The following is a 19418-nucleotide window of genomic DNA, read 5'->3' as shown; positions in this document are numbered from 1 at the left end:
CCAGTGCTGCATCACCTCCCTAGTGTAACGAGTTTTTTGTAATACCCAATGTGAACTCTACAAGCTGCAATATGTAGCTGTTGCCCCTTGTTGTATCTCCTGGCAAGACTGAGAAAAGTTGTGTTCTGCTGGCCTTCAGATAGCTGCAGGCAGCTATTACATTGCTCCTTGGCCGCCTCTTTACCAGACTAAACAAACCCAGCTCCCTCAGTTCCTCCTTACAGAACGTGTTCTCCAGCAGCCCTCTTTGGACCCTCTCCACTCTCTCTGTGTCTGTCTTGAACTGAGGGGTGCAAAAGTGTTCCTTTGATAACCTTTACAGAGCTCACTCTGTAGCCATTACTCATGGAAATTAGCAGTCATGAATACCTATACTGAGAAATAACAAGGAAGTAAGTGCTGTAGTAGAGGGCTGTAAGTGATTCTAGTGGTTTCTTTGGAATTAACAACAATAATAATAGTTTACACAATGATGATATATTTTCATCCCAGCTTTTTGAAGTTGGTATCCAAGAGTTTCTTCCACCATGAAACTAAGTCTAATTATAAATAAAATGCTAATCTAAACCTCTTGCCCCTTCAACATACACATTCATGCACAAACTCGTAAATGGGGAGTAGTGTTGCTATTGACTGGAATTAATGTATATCGTCTGGTGGAATTCACCAAACCAGCTATATGGGTGCAAGCGTGAGGTACCTTATTATCATCTATCCTGATTTCCTGCAGGTAAGAGGTTTTCACCTAAAAACTCCCTTCACAGGAGTTCATAGCTTGTGAGTTCTACCTTTGAAGTGTGAGCAGCAGTAAGTTCAGCCTACGTGAAGGCTGTAGGAAGGCTGTGAATTTTCTGTGCATTAGTTACTTTGTATGGGCTTCTGGTATGGGCAAGCCCTGGGAATTCAAAAAGCACTGCAAAGCCTATGCTCTGGTATTTTAAAAGCAAGGAAAAATTGTATAAATATATAGTAACAGTATCTGCTTCATCATGGCAGAAGGGAAGATATTTGGGGTCTCAAAGAGAGGTCTTGGGATAATCCCAAAATCCTAAGGACAATTTAAAGGCCAATTTTTACATTGGGGTTCATCCTTTTATGTCTTTCTCATTACTTAATCAGTTATGCTAGTGCAAAGTGAATAAATGAAACCTCTTACAGGGGGTCTCTTAACTTCCAGTTTTGTGCCCCCTCCATTAAACTGATGGCTCTTCCACTCTTCATCTTTCATAATTTATATTTCCCTTGTCTGCAAAATGAAGTTACTACTATTTTACTATAGCCTGAGATGTCATTTATGCTCTCTCAAGCAGTTTTCTCACAGAGAGATGAGTATCTTTGTCCTGCCACTTAGCTATACAGATGGGGAAGCTGACACTGAGGGAATTCTGCAGCTGTGATAATTATCCACTGTGTTCTCACTTGTGAAATGCAAAATATCAGTGGCACCTGATCAGAGTAGGATGAAGGACAGCCTGCGCCACAAATCTAATTTTAGCTCAACAGGCAACAATAGTGTGAAAATGTATGCATTTATGTATATCTGTTATGTATATATATGTAGGTATAGCAAATGTTGTTTAAGAGAAAGCAAAAAGCTCTTGGTTCAGTAAAGCAAAAAGTGCCTCTACGATGTCGTAGATGTCAGATCTTTGCAGGATCAACCACCACCCAAACATTGTGTTGACTGGATTTAAAGAAAATGAAAAAGACAGACGTTAATTCCTGTTTTCATCTAGGCTTTTAAATCCTGAGGATGACTTTTTGAAAGGAGGGAAGCACCCAGCAGCTCTTCCTCCTGTCTTTGGCAAACTCAGTCTCTTTGCTGTGGTCACTAAGAGGAATCTGGGTGCCTTTGAAAATCCTGTTTGTTTTGTGGCTGTTGAGCAATTTTAAGAATCTGCCTTCAAACAGATAAGTGGACTGAGCTAATTGGGCTGTCTGATCTCACTCTGTTGTATTTATTCACGATACTTACTGTATTGCAGTACTTTTTATCACTCTGAAGACTAACGGCAAAGCATTGGTGTATGTGATGGTGCAGTGATTTTCAAACGTTTTTTGTGAAGGCTTCTTAAGTTTCAGGGCTGAAGATCTAGCAAAACTGCACGTGCTGTGCTTTTCATGCAGCTTTGTGATACCCGCTAGCCCCACTCCCTGCCAACCCAGCTCCCCCTTAAGCGCCTCTTCGTGATAATGCTGAGAGTCTTTTCCCATGTTGCTCATCTTCTTTCCTGGCATGCTCTGCCTCTGTAATTAGATCTCAGTCGTTTATTTGTGACATCCCAGTTTGATGCCATAGAACTGGAGAAAGTGCTAGCTAGTGAAAAAGGAGGAGGATTAGAGAAGAGCTCGCTTACCAAGGCACTAAGTGGATGGTGTTATCATGAATCCGTTAACACAATGAACTGATTAGTTTAAACAGTGTAAATTTCACAAGGCACTTAATTTCCAACTGCTGCTTTTGTGTTGCCTTGATTCAGTCACACAATACTTTCTTCATGCGGGCTGCATGGTGCTTAACTTGCAATCATAGCTTTCCTATTGTTACTAATTACAATAAATATCTTGGAAAATAGAAAAATGTTGATCTTAATTCACAGCTTCTGTTTTTTTGGCTGGATGATGTTGTCCTGTAGAGCATCATTTCCTAATGAACCACATTATCTTTACGGAGTTATTTCATGGAATCCAACTTTTAAATTTTCTCTGATGCCTACAAATGTGACTTTAGCGGTAGAACAGGTTTAAAAGGTTCTTCCTACTGCCCAGAAGAATGGATCCTTACACCCATCTGGTCTGCAGCATTGCTTCAGAAGTGATTAAAGTAATACAGTTGGTGGAGGTGGCAAACTGTGAAAGCAGAACAGGGACCCAAGGCTGTGATGGAGCTGTGATGGAGCTGTTCCTGCAGCTTCTGCATGTGCTACATGTCACATGCAGAAATTGAAGCTTGCTGTTTGGCGAAGAGTAGCATTTGGCTGGGACACTGAATTGGAGTTCTGGGGTTGTGGAGTGAATTCCCACCTTATCGTGGGTTCCTGTGCAACGTTAGCCAAGGCTTTTAGTCTCTGCGCCTTGTTTTTCCAACTGTCTAATGAGGGTGGTTCTTCTCTTGCACGTGTTATCTGTTTAGTCTATTTGTGCTACATTTTTGTATCCGGAAATGTCTTATTAATTGTGAGTGTGGTGCCTATGGCACTGACGCAGTACTGAATCAGGACTTAGATGACTACAAAATTTATCAAAGCAGTAAATTAAAATTCATCCAATCAGACCTTATTCTTAGTTTGTTTCTCTTTCTGAATGATCAAATTTAACTGCCATGAAAGTATATAGTATATTTCTCTATACTTAGTTTACAAAAGGTTTTCCTTTAGTGGCTTTCAATGCATAAAGGACAGAGGCTCTAGTATACATATTTTACAGGTAGGTAATCTGAGCTAGTAAGGAGTACAGAGTCTGCTAGGATCATCTCACTGGTCAGTAGTGCAACAGAAAGTAAAATTCACTTCTGAGTATCAGCACAGTTCTTATCTAGAGAAAATGCACTTTTTAAAATTTGTGAGTATATGTCGGAATAATTTACCTATTCCATTTGACCCTGAAAGTGATGTAGCAAATATTACTAAATGGTTAAAAAATGGGTCTCAATCAGATTATCTTCTCTAGTTCAGAGAACTGGCCTGAAGTACTCCCTGGACCAAAGGGGAATGAAGGGGTCAGAGTGGCCTCTGCACTCCTCTTGCAGTGGTGAAGACCACCACTCTGCAAGTTAACGTGAGCATTAGCACTGAAGTAGACCCAGCTGCAGTTTGCTCTGGCCCTGACTCTAGATTCTAGTGAAATAGGGGTCAACACCGGACTGCCTGCACAGATCTAATTAATCCTAAATCTGTGTAGTGCTCCTTTGTACCTCCATTATTTCCAATATGTACTGACTCATAACCATTTCTCTTTTACTTTTTGGACCTTTTTCAGAGGCTGTGTTAAGATTAATACATATTTTCACCATATTTTTGCCATAAGGAACATGCTGATTTTATAATATTAAGTACAGCTGCATTTTAACAGATTGAGGCTTTTCTGCCTATGTTAACACAACATTGAGGTGCAAGAACCATCTGAATCTAATCCTATATAAGTGTGGGGTAAAATGCACCTTGTCCTTTATTTTATTTATTTAATGTTTTCATCTCCCCAACCCCTCATGCTGCAGAACATCATTAAGGCAGATCGCTCCGCTATCGGTCTTCTCAGAGTCTGCCTGTGTGGGACCAGTTTGGTCCCGTCAGCTGCTGCTTTCCCTCGTAGCTTGGCAGGGTAGCACCGCTAGCCTGTGGAGCAGCCTAGGGCCAGGCCCGCAGCTTCAGCTGGGTTTGGCAGCCGTGCTATAGACTATTCTTGCTCCACACAACCTCAGGGACATAAAAGTCTAATTATTGTACATATAAACTTAACACAAATACTTTCCTTTTGGACGGAGAAAAGTTCTTGGAAAGTCTGCACGAGACAGGGCAGTGTTTTAGTCATTGCTGTCGTGCCCCTAGTGTAGTTTCATTCTGCAGATTTGGTACTTTTTAATGATCTGGTTCCAAAAGTAAGATAGACCTATGCAGTGATTTTGTGAAAGTGTGGGTGCCTGCCTGTGTTACCATTCACCATTGATGGAAGGGCAGAAGCTTCAGAAATGATTGAAAATAGGCTGCTGTGTGCAGGAAAGCATGATTATCTGTTCCCTGACAATAGGAAAAGCTGCAGTGTGAGCTGAGAGCCTCCCAGCCCTCACAGCAGTCAGCCATGGGATTTCAGAAGTTTTAGTATTCAGAAAAGAAGTTTGACTTTAAAGTTTTTTGAGTGATGAGGAAATGTGTGTACATGAAAGAGAGAGAGAGAAAGAGAGCATTTCCAGGCAGGTGAAGCTCAAGGAAATAAAGATGAATACAAAATGCATGGGGCTGACTCCAGTTAACATACAATTCTAATAATAAATCAGCATTTTAAATTCAACAGATGGAGTACTATTTTCTGTACATGGGTTTTGGGGTTTTTCCCACTATTTAAGACCTTAGTATCAGTTCTTTTAATCCATTTTATAGCTCAAAGAAATGGATGCACTCCACGTAAGGCATGTTCCTTGTGTTATGAGTCAGTGGTCGTGCTTTTTTTTTGTTTGCCTGTGAAAAGATGCCTGATGTATCTCTCTGAAAAAGCAAAAAAGGGTATCTAACTTTTGCTTTCAGTAGTTTGAAAGGATAGTAGTAGGAAACGTGTACCTTGTCAGTGATGGCGTATTTCCTAATATGCTGTTCCTTCTGAGGTCACCATGGTGTAATAAAGTAAGTCTGATAGAGCAACAGCATTTTGCCTGGCTGTGTTATGAAATACGGAGTACTCCAGCTAAATGCTGATGCTTCTAATTATGGCGGCTTTCAGAGATGGGCACTTTCATCTAGGCCTACCTCGTGGCTTTCATTGCCTTTTAAAAAGGCTCAAACTACACAGAATATTGTACTATGATGCTATATTTAAGGCCATATACATTACAGTATTTAAAGAAATAAAATAAATGTGCATTGCTTTTTACATTGCGCATTGTGGCATGTGAGGCTGGGTTTTAAAAGTAGCATATTTTAATCTGTAATAATGATAATTCTGCATATGGAATGAGTGAATGTCATTTAGTTCTCTGGAAGTGCTCAGACTGCTATACTGAGCTTCAGTCCAGACCTCAATATTTGCTAATGATGAATTAGTCTAACACTTGGCAGCTGATGTGGTTCAGGGAATCAAGAATGTATTTGTGGTCAGCTGTGGCTCTCGTCTGGTGACACATCTCTGGCTATAAAAGCAGAGCTAGTGCGCCAGGTTGAGAATTCACCTGCATCTGGATGGTAAAGTTATTTGTGCTCCAGGATGTCAGGCTTTGAAGCACTTTGAGGTTTGCTGTCGATGATGCATCTTGGCGAGTGAACAGCAATGCGCTGGCACCAGCTCACAGATCTGTTTTACTGGAGTGAGTGAAAATCTGGGAGTTCTCTTGTCAAAGCATGAAATCCTAGTCCTCAGGCTTATAACCAAAGTAAGTTTGGGGCGGTCTTTTAAAGTAGTTCTTTTCATAGTCTTCTTTGCTTCTTGCAGGTATATAAATGCACCAATGTCCTGCAAATAAATTCATTTTTAAGAACTTTCTGATGCTCAAGGGATTTTTGTAATTCCATGATGGGTTTTCCACATTTGCGTTTTTGGGAAAAACGCTGTCTGCTTCCTTCATGTTTCGTAAGTGATGACTGGGTTTAAAGTGCTAGTCTGTAGTTTTTAGTGCTATAGTGCTAGAGAAAGAAAATCTCCTTACCAGACTCGAGTCAAGACATGGCTCTGTTATAAAGTCTGCTGTAAGCTGCCCTAGGCAAAATCAACGTGATGCATCTGTCCCACTGCCAGAACGATCTATAGAATGTTGAATACAGAGACATTGTTTAGATCTGTCCCGTTCAAGCCCGTTAGCTTGTGAATCTCTGTTCTTAGTTACAGTAGTACTTGGGCAGCAGTGGGCAAGGGCATAGTGAGGCAGGTAGAAAGGAACAAATGTAAAATGTAGCAAATTCCCAAACTTCTACAGTTAATATTTTTAGTAAATGCATCACCGTTTCTTTGTGTTGACCGCCTGCTGTTTTCACTCCTCTTTCTCTGCATGCTTGGTATTTTTCTCCCATCTGTCCCTTTCTCCTCGGCTGTAATGACGGGACAGAGGTACTGCCTCCTAAGTCTTCATCTTCTCAGAGCTTGTACATTAAAGCAACCTCATTGCTCCATTCCTCCCCAGCAGTATGTATGTGTTCATGTTTCTTTCTCATCTCCCCTTCCCCCATTCTCTCTGTGCTGTATGTAGGTACATATATGTGTACAGTAATGTGCTATCTCTGATGATCTAAGTAGAAATACTGCATACACAAGGTATGAAATAGAGTAAATATTGATCTGTACATATATATATGTACATATATGTGTGTGTACACATATAAAAATGTATATATGTTGGATGCCTAGTACCTTTCACTGTACAAGATTCTTGTATGGTCTTTTTATGATGTGAAATAACGCATTCTTCCTTGTAACTGGCCCTTCAAACTCTGTAAGCAAAGCTTTTTAACAGAAAAACCCAACATTTTCTTTATGAAATTCTGTTAGGATCAGCTGTGCTGTGAACTGTTAAAAACTGTCTTTTCTGTTGAATGTTTTCCTCAGGACATATTTTGAGTATGTTAAGATAATATCTAGAGAGAAAAAGTAGCAAGAATAGCAGATGCTATACTTGGAGGGTCTGAGAATATGGATCGGAGTCCATCCCCAGCAGGTCACTGCCTTCCTCCCCTGCCATGCAGGCTGCAATGTGAAAAGTTCATGGTACAGACTACTGCTGGAGGAGGGGAAGAAGCAAGTGTTATTGTTAATGGCTTACTGTTTTCTTTTTGCAGAACCAGCCTTGGGAATTTGTTCCAAAAACCCCCTGGAACAGATGACTTTGCAATTAATACCATCTTTTTTTTTGTCCCCCTCAAATTAGGAAATAGCAGTGCATTCCCTGTGTGTAACCTCTGCAAATACTTTATGATGTAGCCTTTGGATTTTGATATCCTTAGCAATAAACTGTTTTTTCCCTAAAATGTAGTTTTCTCTTTTAGTGTGTAGGGTAGACACAAGACTAAGAATTACTCTGTCCGTGCTACCAACATATGCCCGGTACATGGGGCAGACTGAGCAGGCTAAGTTCATCCACATTGCTGGATATTAAAAAAACCCCACTTGCTGCTCAGATTCAGAGCTCTCACAGGACATGGTAATGGATTTAATATATGTGAAAACTGCAGGGTAGTAGGGAGCTATTTGTTCTCCATGCCCTTATTGGATAGGGCAAGAGGTGCTGGCCTTAAAATTGCAGCAAGAAAGATTCAGATTAGGCTTTTAGCAAAACTTTCCAAAGGCAAAGACGGTAAAGGGCTGAGATAGTTTGTGTGCAGAGACCATACATTTTTTGAATTCTTTAGCAGATTAGATAAATATCTGTCAGGGACCAAATATTGATTCATATCTTGAATGTTCCCCTTTCTAATGCAGCAAATTAAAGCTCTGTGTGTAGAAGAGCTCAGCTGGAGATAAGCTATGTTGGAGTGAGCTGGCATGAAATCAGCACTGCTTGTGCCTAGTATGTCCAGACTGGTTGGAGGAAAGATTTGGTTTATACTAAGGCACAATGCAAGAACTTCATCTTCATCCCCAGTACCGCTCCAGAGCTTTATCTAAGCCTGTACCTGCCAACATACTTGCATGCAAGTGGTATGATGGCAGGAGAGTCTGGCTTGGACCTGTGCTTGATTGGTAGTCTTTTTATATCTTTTAGGGCTACTCTGGCTGCTGTAAATCTGCGTTTTCCAAATTTTGAAAGTTTGGTTGTGAACATTCTTTTCAGTATAATATTTTTTCAATATGTGTTGCCACATAGCTGGCAAGGTTTGCTATTCTGTGGCATTTGCACAGTATTCTCCTTCCCAGGCAGTTCCAGTAATTTCACATCATACTGTTGAATCCAGTGGATGTAACTGAAGCACAAGGTTTTGCCCAACAGCAATAAAGGATGTAAAGTGGCCATAATCGCAATTATGAGGTGTACTTTTAAAATAGTGAGCAACCATGATTAGTTTTAACTCTTACTTTCTTATTTTGGAATTTATTTGTTGTTGGTTTTCGTTTTTTTGTTACCAACAAGGAGGAAGATGCTTTCTATAAAAATCTATTTATTTATTAAGATGGAGAAGGTAAAATGAGTCAGTAAATGTGAAGGACAATTTTATGTCTCCAAGTCTTACGCTAGTATTGCTTTTTGATCAAGCTTTACTTTGAGTTTCTAGCTGCAGGTATAAACTAGCCAGCAATTCCTACAGCCCACAGTGTGGCTGTATGAAGGAAGCCAAATCCCAGTCCAGGTCTGCAGTCTTCCCATGTGAGTCTGCCTTATTTTGAGGATGATCTGGAGCCACCAAGGGCTTCTGTATGAGTTGAAGTGAAGGTTTGCTGGAAGACTGACCGTGGAAGCAGAAAAATATTCATACATTTATTTGTTTGCTAGCATGCTTTAGTACTCAGGCACTTAACTGAAAAACAACAACAGGTAAACCAAAAGTGGAGCTGAAAGAGTTGAAAGATATTTTAATCTATTTTAACAGAAAATCATACGGTAGGGAGAAGGACAGGTGAAAAGAAATGAAAACACAATTTTGTCAAGTGCTTTTTGATATTTTTCTCTAAGCCCAGCTCTGAGAGCGATGTGGTTACAGGAGAACTTGTGACTTCTGAAAATCTATGTGCCTGGAGGCTGAAAATCCAGAAAGAAAATAGAAAGAATGGCAATATTGATTTAATTATGTGGGATTATTTTTAGGCTTGTTCCCATTACATTTTAGGGAACCTGCCCTATTGTATTTTGAATCCTTGACTAAACTGAGCATTTTGAAGATGTTATAAAAGTGAATGTGCTTAAAAGCAGTGGATTTTGAAATAGAAAATGTTGGGTTTAAGTCAAAAGATGCATTACTGGCAAAGTGTATCATATGTTCATAGTAAGCTACACAGTGCGGGGCGTGTCCATTTCAGCAAGGACTATATACATCTAGGATATAAAGAAAGACATACGTAAAATATTGTTGTGGGGAGGAGAGGCCAAAGGTATCGCTTCATTTTTTAAAGCAGACTGGGGCACCCTCTTAGCATGCAGATTCATAGGTTAATTAGGAGTTCAGGTTTGAGGGCATTCATCGCAGGTTTCAAAAGGACTTCCTTCCTTTCTCCACCTGTCATATACACAGCTGCTCGGTTAGACACTTAGCATGGTAAGTGCATGCATACTTCCCTGTTACAGCCTGTGAAGTTGTGCTATACATGGTGGGCAGGATGATTCCCAGATCAAAACCTTTAGCAAACAGCAGCAGCTCCTTTGCGCGTTGAACTCTGAGGGCTGACCTAACTGAAACAGCGAGCTGGGGAAAGGCTTGTTCACTTGCTGAAAAGGGTCTGCTAGGTTGCTGTATTTCCCACCCCACTTCTCTGATCAGTTCTCTCTCACAGGCAGGAATGGCATCTCCTGAAAATCCCGAGCAGTTGATCATTGCCCTGGAACCTGAGGCTGCCTCCATCTACTGCCGAAAGCTCCGCCTGCACCAGATGATAGACCTGAGTAGTAGGGCGCCTGTCAATGGTTATAGCCCAAGTGACACTATTGGAACTGGATTTACACAGGGTACTTCTTCTATTAACTCACTTCTTTAGATTCTTATGCCTAAGTTTGCTTTGTTCATGAGGGCTGTTTTCTTACCATTTCTCATTGTCTTTGCTCTCTTGAAATGTTTCAGGCTAGCATCAGTTTGCTTTTATAAACTGTTCCACTGTTTACTGTAATTAGACTAGTTTAGGCATTGATCCAGCAGACATGTTTGCATGCACTTGAATTTTAGCATGCAGGTAGCTTCATTGCCTTGCCTTTATTGGGACGTTGTAGGATTCTTTTAGTATTTTCACAACAGTATTTTTCTGCCTTAATTAAAATCAATACTTCATGCTGGATCATTTTTAAAATTTAATTTGTTGGAAACAATTATGTGTTCAATTAGCTGCATTATTGAAGCAATGTTAAATAACAGGATCTGCAGTGAGACTTTCAGTCTGAGGTGTTCAGAGTTTCGGCAGCTGCTTTTTGATGTAATCTTTATGAAATATCATGAATTACTTTCAACACTCAGGGGAACACAAGTTATTGGAACATAGCAATGAATTTATCTGCTCGTAAAAAAGCAACTAGATATGGCACTCCTGATTTATTGACCTGGGATCTGTTGCTAATATCGATGTTTGAAGACTGGCTTACAATGAGGGGCAGAGATTGGACCACTGTGTAAGTCACTTGCCAAAAGATCCTTCGTCACCAAAGATTTTTGAGCTTGGTATCCTACCTGAGATTGGAGGAAAATAGGAGAAAAGAAAAAAGGAAAACAAAGCAGCAGTAAGATGTGATTGCTGCATAATGCACTGATTTCCCATCTGTGTGAATTCTAACGATTGCACTGATATTGGTGGTAGTATGCCAGTCTATCCCAGAAGGAATTTTTCAGAAGAATTTTTGTTTTATCACATTTACGAGGTCAAAACAGTACAGGCAAGTGGAAGATTAAGCTAGTAAAGCTATTCCTGTACTTACTGGAGGGTATTTTTTTTACTTAGGTGGAGTCACTATTTCATTCTGTCAAATCCATGCCTCTGCTAGCCAGGACTTGTCAGATGTGTTCAGTGTTACGGAGGCCCACGCAGAGCACAGGACACAGTCCATTTTCAGGACAGTCTCTTCAGGGACCCCGCGGCTTCTGTTCCCCTCATTCATGTCCTGAACCATTCCAGTTCCATGCGATTGTACATGAACTCACTTTCAGGCTACACAGCGATTTGCCTCTGGGAAAATAATAGAAGAAAAGAGCTTGTCTGGTTAAGGTTTTGAAGCTGGGCAGAATCTGGCAGATCATGGATTTCTGCTAACGGGTTTTCTCTTGGATGGGGGGTACCACTCTCCTTCTTGACTTTGTATGGTAAAAGCTATTGGGGATGAGAAAGGTTTCATGTCAAAATTAATGAAAACAAAGTTTGGAGTGAATTAATTTGGGGTTAGAATTAAAATTTCATAAAGGCATGGCAGGGACCCAAGACAAGCTGAGAACAGATTAAGGAGGAAAACTCTTTAAATATAAACAGAGAGAAGCACTCCAAGGACCATATTATTGCTGTGAAGTCAAAACAAAAATTTTACTGTTCACAGTAGCCAGGATAGCTGTACTTCAGTCGTAGTTGAAGACTGGCTCTTGTGTTCACCCCTAGCCCACAGAAGTGAATGAAAGGACTCCCATTGACTTCTGTGGGCTCTGTGTCAGGCCCTTGCTTGGACCCAGTGCTTGTTCTGTCATTGAATGCTTCATCGTTTAAGCTCCTGCCGTGTACTGCTAAGTCAGCGCAGCGAGGCTAATGCGGCTTGTCCGCATCATAGGGTCTTTATGGGGAGGGTACGGGTGCAAGTGGAGCCACTGGTCTTTTTCTGATGGTAGGCACTATAGAAACGCAAAATGCATTCAGTGATTTGCGTGCGGATATTTTCAGAAAAAATGGTATTTTTGTGCATGACAGGATGCCTCTCTTCCTCTGTAGTGTTTTGCAGAAGTGCCTTTGAAGGTGAGTGAAGGTTACAGGGGGAATGATTTTTTTTGATCATTCAGTTGTAGAGGTTGATTTAGAAGCACAATAGCAAAGGCTCTCACTACTCTGCTTTCTCTTCACAGACTGTTCTGCATCTTTTAAATGTCTAAGTAGCAATTACGTCTTGTAAGTTAACCTATTGTTGTAATAGTATTGCTAGATTATGCTTAATTTTTAATTGGTGTCTATTTACAATATTGTGAGAGTCAGACGTGGTGATCACTGTAGCCTTACGAAGTTATAACTCTTGGCAGCAGTGCTTTTAGTTGCTTGTGTAGGGACAGACCGACGTCCTGAAGGGCTCGGCAGGCGGCTTTGCCTCAGCCCCCACAATCAGCAGCGGCTTCGGGGCGCGTTGGGGATCGGCTCCCGGCTGCGGCGGCGGGTGCGGCCGCGGGCCGGGGCTGCCCCCTGGCGGCGGAGGCGGCGCCGAGCACAGCTGGCTCCCGGCCCGCGCGCGCCCGGCGGCGCTTCCAGAAACAGGATGTGAAAAAAGCCGCATCAGACCTGTTTATAGCTTTCATGTTAGGTTATTGGCTTTACTCTAGTTAGTATCAAGGAAGACCAGTGTGGCTGAAAAACATTTTTCCTTCTTTCTAGCAACAACGGTATAATGTTCCCGCTTCTAATGCAATAATTTTTGTTCGTTTGTTTTGTTAAGAAGCAATACATCCATATCTGTCAGCCTGCTCACACTTGTGTCCTGCAGCTTATGATATCAACTTCTTCATGCTTTCTTACACTCAGTAATTTTTTCTCTATCAATGACTAGCTAAGGAACACGTCCGTCGTAATCGACAGAGTCGTACCTTTTTGGTGGAAAATGTCATAGGAGAGATCTGGTCCGAACTGGAGGAAGGTAGTGTCCTTTCTTGAATAAACTTTGCTGTCACTGGGTTTATATTGCAGGCAAACATTGTGTTTCCTACAGATGTGCTGTGCACTGCATTGTTCTCACAGTCATTGTAAATAGGAAAAGAAAAAAATGCAAGTTCACGTGCTGCTTTTAGTTACTAAGGCTGAACTGCTATTCCGTATGCTCTAGCAAAATATAGTTTATTAAGGAGATGGCAGAAAGGAGTCCAGGTGTTAAAATGCAACCAGAATATTTTCCTCAGAATAGGCCTTGTAAATATGCCATAGCATTAATTTAGTAACCTACTAGAATGTACTGAAGCAGCATGAGCAATTCTACTAAACCACTTTTCATCTGTGCTAAATCACTAGCTTTTGACATCCGATTTTAATATTTATTGTCAATCATTGCATTATAATTACTAAAAAAGATCTTCAGCGTAGACATTCATGACTTTCTGTAAGTCATTATCTCTCATGGTGATAATGACCCTGAGAAGTTTTCATTGCAATACACTGTTGTGGTAATTTAATGTAAATATCATTTGACTATTCCTTTGGAAAACTAGGTGACCGTTACATCGTTGTTGACAGTGGAGGAGGCACAGTGGATATGACTGTCCATCAGATAAGGCTCCCTGAAGGACATCTTAAGGAGCTATACAAGGCAACAGGTAATGTCACTTCCACTTCTATTTATGTAATATTTTTACTTCTCAGTGAAGGAAACGTGTGCCTTTATTATTCACTACATTTCACTAACAGTTCTTCCTGAAATAAGACCAGCATTCAAAATTAGTATAACCTAGTTGCTGGTCAGCAGACAAGGGTAAATCACATAATGCTTCTGACGCTTTGGGATGGTAAACCTCACGTTGGAAGGGTAAGGAACTGCCATCTACTGTGTTATTCACTCCCATTCAGGCCATGACCTCCTGCCGTAGTCCTGTTTTGCTAGTAGAGTCGTGTAGAGTCGTCATTTTCCTGTCCTTTGAGAGGTCACCTGTGTATTGCTACTCTGTCCAGGTATTTAGAGATGTACTGTGGAGATATGAATAGCTGAATGTTACAACAAGATCCTTGTAAAGTGACTGTGGCAGAAGAGAAGTTTCCCTAGATTTAAGGGGAAGTTTATATATTCCAGTAGTTTCACAGATAGTGTAACAAGGAGGGTCTACAATCCCCTGGGAAAAATGCACAATGATTAGTCCGCAACAAAGGTAGAAGGTGCAATTCCTTGAATGGTATTCCCATCCGGAACTCCAGATCCCCTTTGACTTTGTCCTGTGACTAAGCTGTTACCCACATGAGACAGCCTATTATTTGTTCCTGTGTTGCCATACTGAGTTAGTCTTCATCTGTATGGTTCATCACTGAGCATTCTCAGTCTTGGTGGCTGTGAGACTACCTCAGGAAACAACCTAGTAAGAGCAAATGGGGCACTGTACATCAAGTCTATTTACTCCTGAATGTGAGTCCAACTCGCACCTTCTTATGTGTGGATAAGGACGCAGTTTCCTTTGCTTCTAATAAAAATGTTTCTGTTTTATACTGGTAATGTTACAGTGGCTGTGATAGTATAGGAGTAAAAGTGAAGCAAATCTAAGATTACGTTCTGTATTAGACCAACTGTTATATTTAGAAAAGATACCTCTTTCTGTAGACCTTCTCCTATGGCAGTCCTAGTGGTGTCAATATCTGATGTGTATTTGGTCAACTTGAAATCTAGCAAGCAGTTCAGAATATTAAAGCTGTGTTTTGTTTGTAATACAGGTGGACCATATGGTTCTCTAGGTGTGGACTATGAATTTGAAAAGCTCCTGTGTAAAATATTTGGAGAAGATTTTATTGAGCAATTTAAAATCAAGCGTCCTGCTGCCTGGGTAGATCTGATGATAGCGTTTGAGTCCCGTAAACGGGCAGCAGCTCCAGACAGGACCAATCCACTAAACATCACTCTGCCTTTCTCCTTCATTGACTATTACAAGAAGTTTCGAGGTCACAGTGTAGAACATGCCTTGAGGAAAAGCAAGTGAGTAGATGACTGAAGCCAAATGGATGCAGAATTAACTACTGATAGCAAAGACAAATAATTAAGATATCCTAATTACATGTGGACTGAAAGATAATAATATAAAAATGTAATATAAGGATGAGAACATGGGATTGCCTGAAGTGCAGTTTCTAGAATGAATGCAATCTTTTGCAAAAGCTTTTCTATACAAGACTTGCACTCTCCTGGTATTGTTTTCTATGACTTCCGTTAGGCCACCACTGTGTCACTTTCCTGAATTTGACTATATATTTTGAGTCTCTTACACGTTAATTAGGAAAGTCAGATCAAATACAGAATTTTATGTCTAAAAGTTAGTTACCTAGAACCTTGATTTTTAGAGGCCTGGGCCCTGGAACAAATTCGAGATCTTAAGTGAGATGTGTAAGTATATTCATGACTTGAGAAAAGTTATGAACAATGCAAGATCACTGGTCAAAACATATACTATTGCATAGAGCTCTGCAAGAGGAAGGCATTCTTCTTTTGAAGTGATGGCAGGCTTTCTTTTCTCCTAGTATGTTACAGTTAGATAATTTGCTCAGTAGATGGGGAGACATAATTCCCTGCAGAGATTTTAATTCCTGATTGTAAGTATCAAGAAAGCACCCTAAATGGCAAGGTCATGGACTGCTATGCAAAAGGAAGTGAGGAGAAAGTAGAAGTGGGCATTTTGCATCTTTTGAAGTTATATACTACAGGAGACTGGGAGATTAATGGCATCAAAGAGAATGAACAAGAGAGCCTGCAAATCTGGGCCAGAATGCTTGGGAACTGAGAGCAGAAGATGTGATATTTAGTACCTGTACCTTGGTTTCTTTCTGTGTTTTTTAATCCAGGGAATGTTGAATGTAGCATGCAGGCCGAAACTCCTGCATCTCTTCCTGAAGTTACTGGTAAATGTACTTTAAGCCTAAATGACTTGGAATCTAGCTCAGAGTCACTTCCTGAATGAGACTGAGGTTCTGAGATCATTAAAAATTTCTGGAGATACTCCCCCTCACAAGACCATCTTCTTATTATTAATAGTCGTAATGGTGAATCTTAGAGGGAATGCTAAATGTTCCATTCAAATAAAATTAAATTAATTGAATAACGGGATAGAAAGAGTATAAAGGTGACATATAATGTGCATGAATGAAAAGGAGATGACTGAGCTATATGGATGTGAATCAGTGATGGAATAACATAATGCGTGTGTTCACTTAACAAATGGTATGCCTCATTAAAAATCCTGTGCTCCCTTCTGCCTCCTGAGGCTTCCCATACGTCCTTGTTTTCCTTGTGTGTTTCCAGTGGCTTTGGCCTGCTACTGCTATAATCTAAATGTTGCCCTTCTGGGGATGAATCAGTGCTGTTTCAGATGAGCGAGCACTGGATTGACTGCCAGCTGTTTCAGGAAGCAGCTGAGCATTGGTAATGCTACAGAAGGCAATCAGGCAAAGAACACAACAATTAGACAAGCAAAAATAACAATTCTCCCTTGAAATTTTACGTTGCTGCAGTTGGTATGGGGCTAGGGTGAGGTGAGGCACTTTCTTCCAAGCAAAATGCGTGCAGAATCTGGAAACTCATTAATTTATTTATTTAGTGTGTCTTGTGAGTGCTTGGCTGTTTCTTACAGCTCAGCTGTAATGTTTTAATGTCCTTTCTAACTCTTCTTTACCAGTGTGGACTTTGTGAAGTGGTCCTCCCAGGGAATGCTGAGGATGAGCCCGGATGCAATGAATGCTCTTTTCAAACCTACAATTGACCAGATTGTTCAGCACCTTAGTACGTATCTGTGTGTAATTCCACTTTCTGGCTGAGCTGAAAATGAAGCTTTGCTTATCTGTTTCAAACCAGTAACTGGAATTAAAGTCAAACAACCCCCATAGTATGCACCAAGTGTGGGCAAGAATTTTAGTTCTGAAACTTGTAGTTCTCTACAAAGTATTTAGGAAAATAATAAAACTAAGGGACATCACCTTAACATGTATTGCTACCTAGTTCTAGTACTAGTTACTGAGTGTGATTCAATCCTGTTACTGCCTAAGCTTCAATTATTCTGTATTTCCAGGACTGCAAGCATTCAGAAGGCTGAAATGCACCAACTAACCCAGATCCTGCTTTTCTTTTTCCTGTTTCAGGCAACAACTAAATAATACCAGAGACATAACTAGTTTCTGGTTATTCCTGTTATTAAGACCTCTAGTTCATTTCTCCTCAGTGGAAGGACTTACAAAATCACATTTGTTCATGACTGTCCAAATCACTGACATCTCTAAAACACAAATAATAAATGATGCATCATGGTAAAAGTACTTCCAGGCATGGCTTAAAGTGGCACTGAATTTATTTATCCAGTAATGGGAAGTGACATAGGCTTATTGAGAAATTTATTATTTAAAGTCTTCCTGGTGGAAGATTGGATTTGTATCAAGTAGAGTATAATATATGTACTGAGCAAAGTATTGCTGTTCTACACATTACAAAGCACTAACTGAATTGTATTTGGAGTGGAATATCCAGCTTTACTTGCTATATGTGAGGAATTATTAGATAAATTTTGAAAGGTCACAACTTAAGACAGCTAGTACAGAACAGCTTATACGTGAGCAGGTAGAGGTCTGGAATTACAATAGTTGTGACAGATACCTTAGTCATGCTGCCTCGGTTATTTGAAGTAAGGGTGAGCCTCCAACAGAACTGCATGATTTTCTTGAAAGTAGTGGATGTGGGCTTAAGCTAAGAAGGAAAATCTGTAAAAATCTAAAGAGGTATTATTTTGCAGATGGTACATATTGTGGTTAAGATGTTAGGGTTAGAAATAATAAGTGAATTAAAAATGGGTTGGCTTATCTGGAATGCAGTAAAGGGTATGTGAATCAGTTAGGTTTGGGAATATCTCACTGATACTTGAAGCGGGAAGATGATGTCTGTTTCTCTACCACCCATAATGTGACTGGCAGGATTTCTTTGCCAGAAATCCGTGTCTCCCTTTACTGGTAGAAGCTAAATAAAAATTCTGTTTTAAGTGCCACTTCAGAAGTATTGTATGCTTTGAGGTAAGTTTCTATTCACAGTGAAACAGAGTATAGAAGAGACTGCAGAAGTGGATCTAGTGCATGCTGAGAGTGGCAGTGTGGGCACAGATGTGGCAGTTTCAGTTCTTGTGCATGTGCATGGGACATTCAGTGCACTCAGGTATTAGGAGTTTCACCTGCATTGCCTTGTTACAGTGGATTTTTCCCTATTGAATGGGCTCTGTTTCTGTTTAGGTGATGTGTTTGACAAGCCAGAAGTGACCAATGTCAAGTTTCTGTTCCTGGTGGGTGGCTTCGCTGAATCCCCCTTACTCCAGCAAGCTGTCCAGAGCGCTTTTGGTTCAAGATGTCGAGTCATCATTCCTCAGGATGTGGGGCTCACTATCCTCAAAGGAGCTGTTCTCTTTGGTCTAGACCCCGCTGTCATCAAAGTGCGGCGTTCACCTCTCACCTATGGTGTGGGTGTGCTCAATCGGTTTGTGGAAGGGAAGCATCCACCAGAGAAGCTTCTAATCAAAGATGGCACACGCTGGTGCACTGATGTCTTTGACAAATTTATCTCAGCTGACCAATCTGTAGCCCTTGGAGAAACTGTGACACGCAGTTACACACCTGCCAAACCTTCTCAGTTAGTTATAGTCATCAATATCTATAGCTCAGAACAAGATAATGTCAGCTTCATCACCGAATCTGGAGTGAAAAAGTGTGGCACCCTTCGCTTGGATCTTACGGGAACTGATGCTTCAGTGCCAAACCGTCGGGAGATCAAAACACTTATGCAGTTTGGGGACACTGAAATCAAAGCCATGGCCATTGATGTTGCCACCTCTAAAAGTGTCAAAGTTGGTATTGATTTCTTAAACTACTAACAGCCCATTTTCCCCACCACAGCCTGTTCGTGAGACTGATCTTCCACTATTCCATTTTTTGACTTTCATATATCATGTAATCAACTTGAATTTCAGCAGGCTGTATGAGAACAGCTAGTAAGGTGGGGTATGTCATGTTTGTGCCCTTTGATGACCAAAGACTGGATTTTGAAAGACCCTTAAAAAGTTTTGGGAGCAAAAGTTCCAGAGGTAGTAAAAGTTCCCAAGTTACTCAAGCATGCTTAAACATGTACTTTTATTAAGTAAATACTGATTATTGTTGGGTCCTGAAGTTTAGTTAAAAAGATATAAAATTGTAATCTCTTTGCC

General features: G+C 40.6%; 1 protein-coding gene across 2 annotated transcripts in view; it reads left to right on the top strand.

The window, feature by feature from the left end:
• The window catches only part of HSPA12A (heat shock protein family A (Hsp70) member 12A), an 80866-nt gene extending 61728 nt beyond the window's left edge, over positions 1–19138 (top strand). For both annotated transcript variants that reach the window (XM_059821252.1, XM_059821253.1), the window contains 6 exons: positions 10120–10291; positions 13058–13144; positions 13710–13814; positions 14914–15172; positions 16863–16966; positions 18454–19138. In XM_059821252.1, coding sequence (XP_059677235.1) covers positions 10120–10291; positions 13058–13144; positions 13710–13814; positions 14914–15172; positions 16863–16966; positions 18454–19088 — 1362 coding nt within the window. In that variant the 3' untranslated portion in view covers positions 19089–19138. The remainder of the gene's footprint in view (positions 1–10119; positions 10292–13057; positions 13145–13709; positions 13815–14913; positions 15173–16862; positions 16967–18453) is intronic.
• Positions 19139–19418: the final 280 nt, after the last annotated feature.

This window comes from Gavia stellata, chromosome 9, assembly GCF_030936135.1.
Source record: "Gavia stellata isolate bGavSte3 chromosome 9, bGavSte3.hap2, whole genome shotgun sequence".
NCBI lineage: Eukaryota > Metazoa > Chordata > Aves > Gaviiformes > Gaviidae > Gavia > Gavia stellata.
Note: the sequence above shows the minus strand (reverse complement) of the source record. Positions and strands in the feature narration are given on the sequence as shown.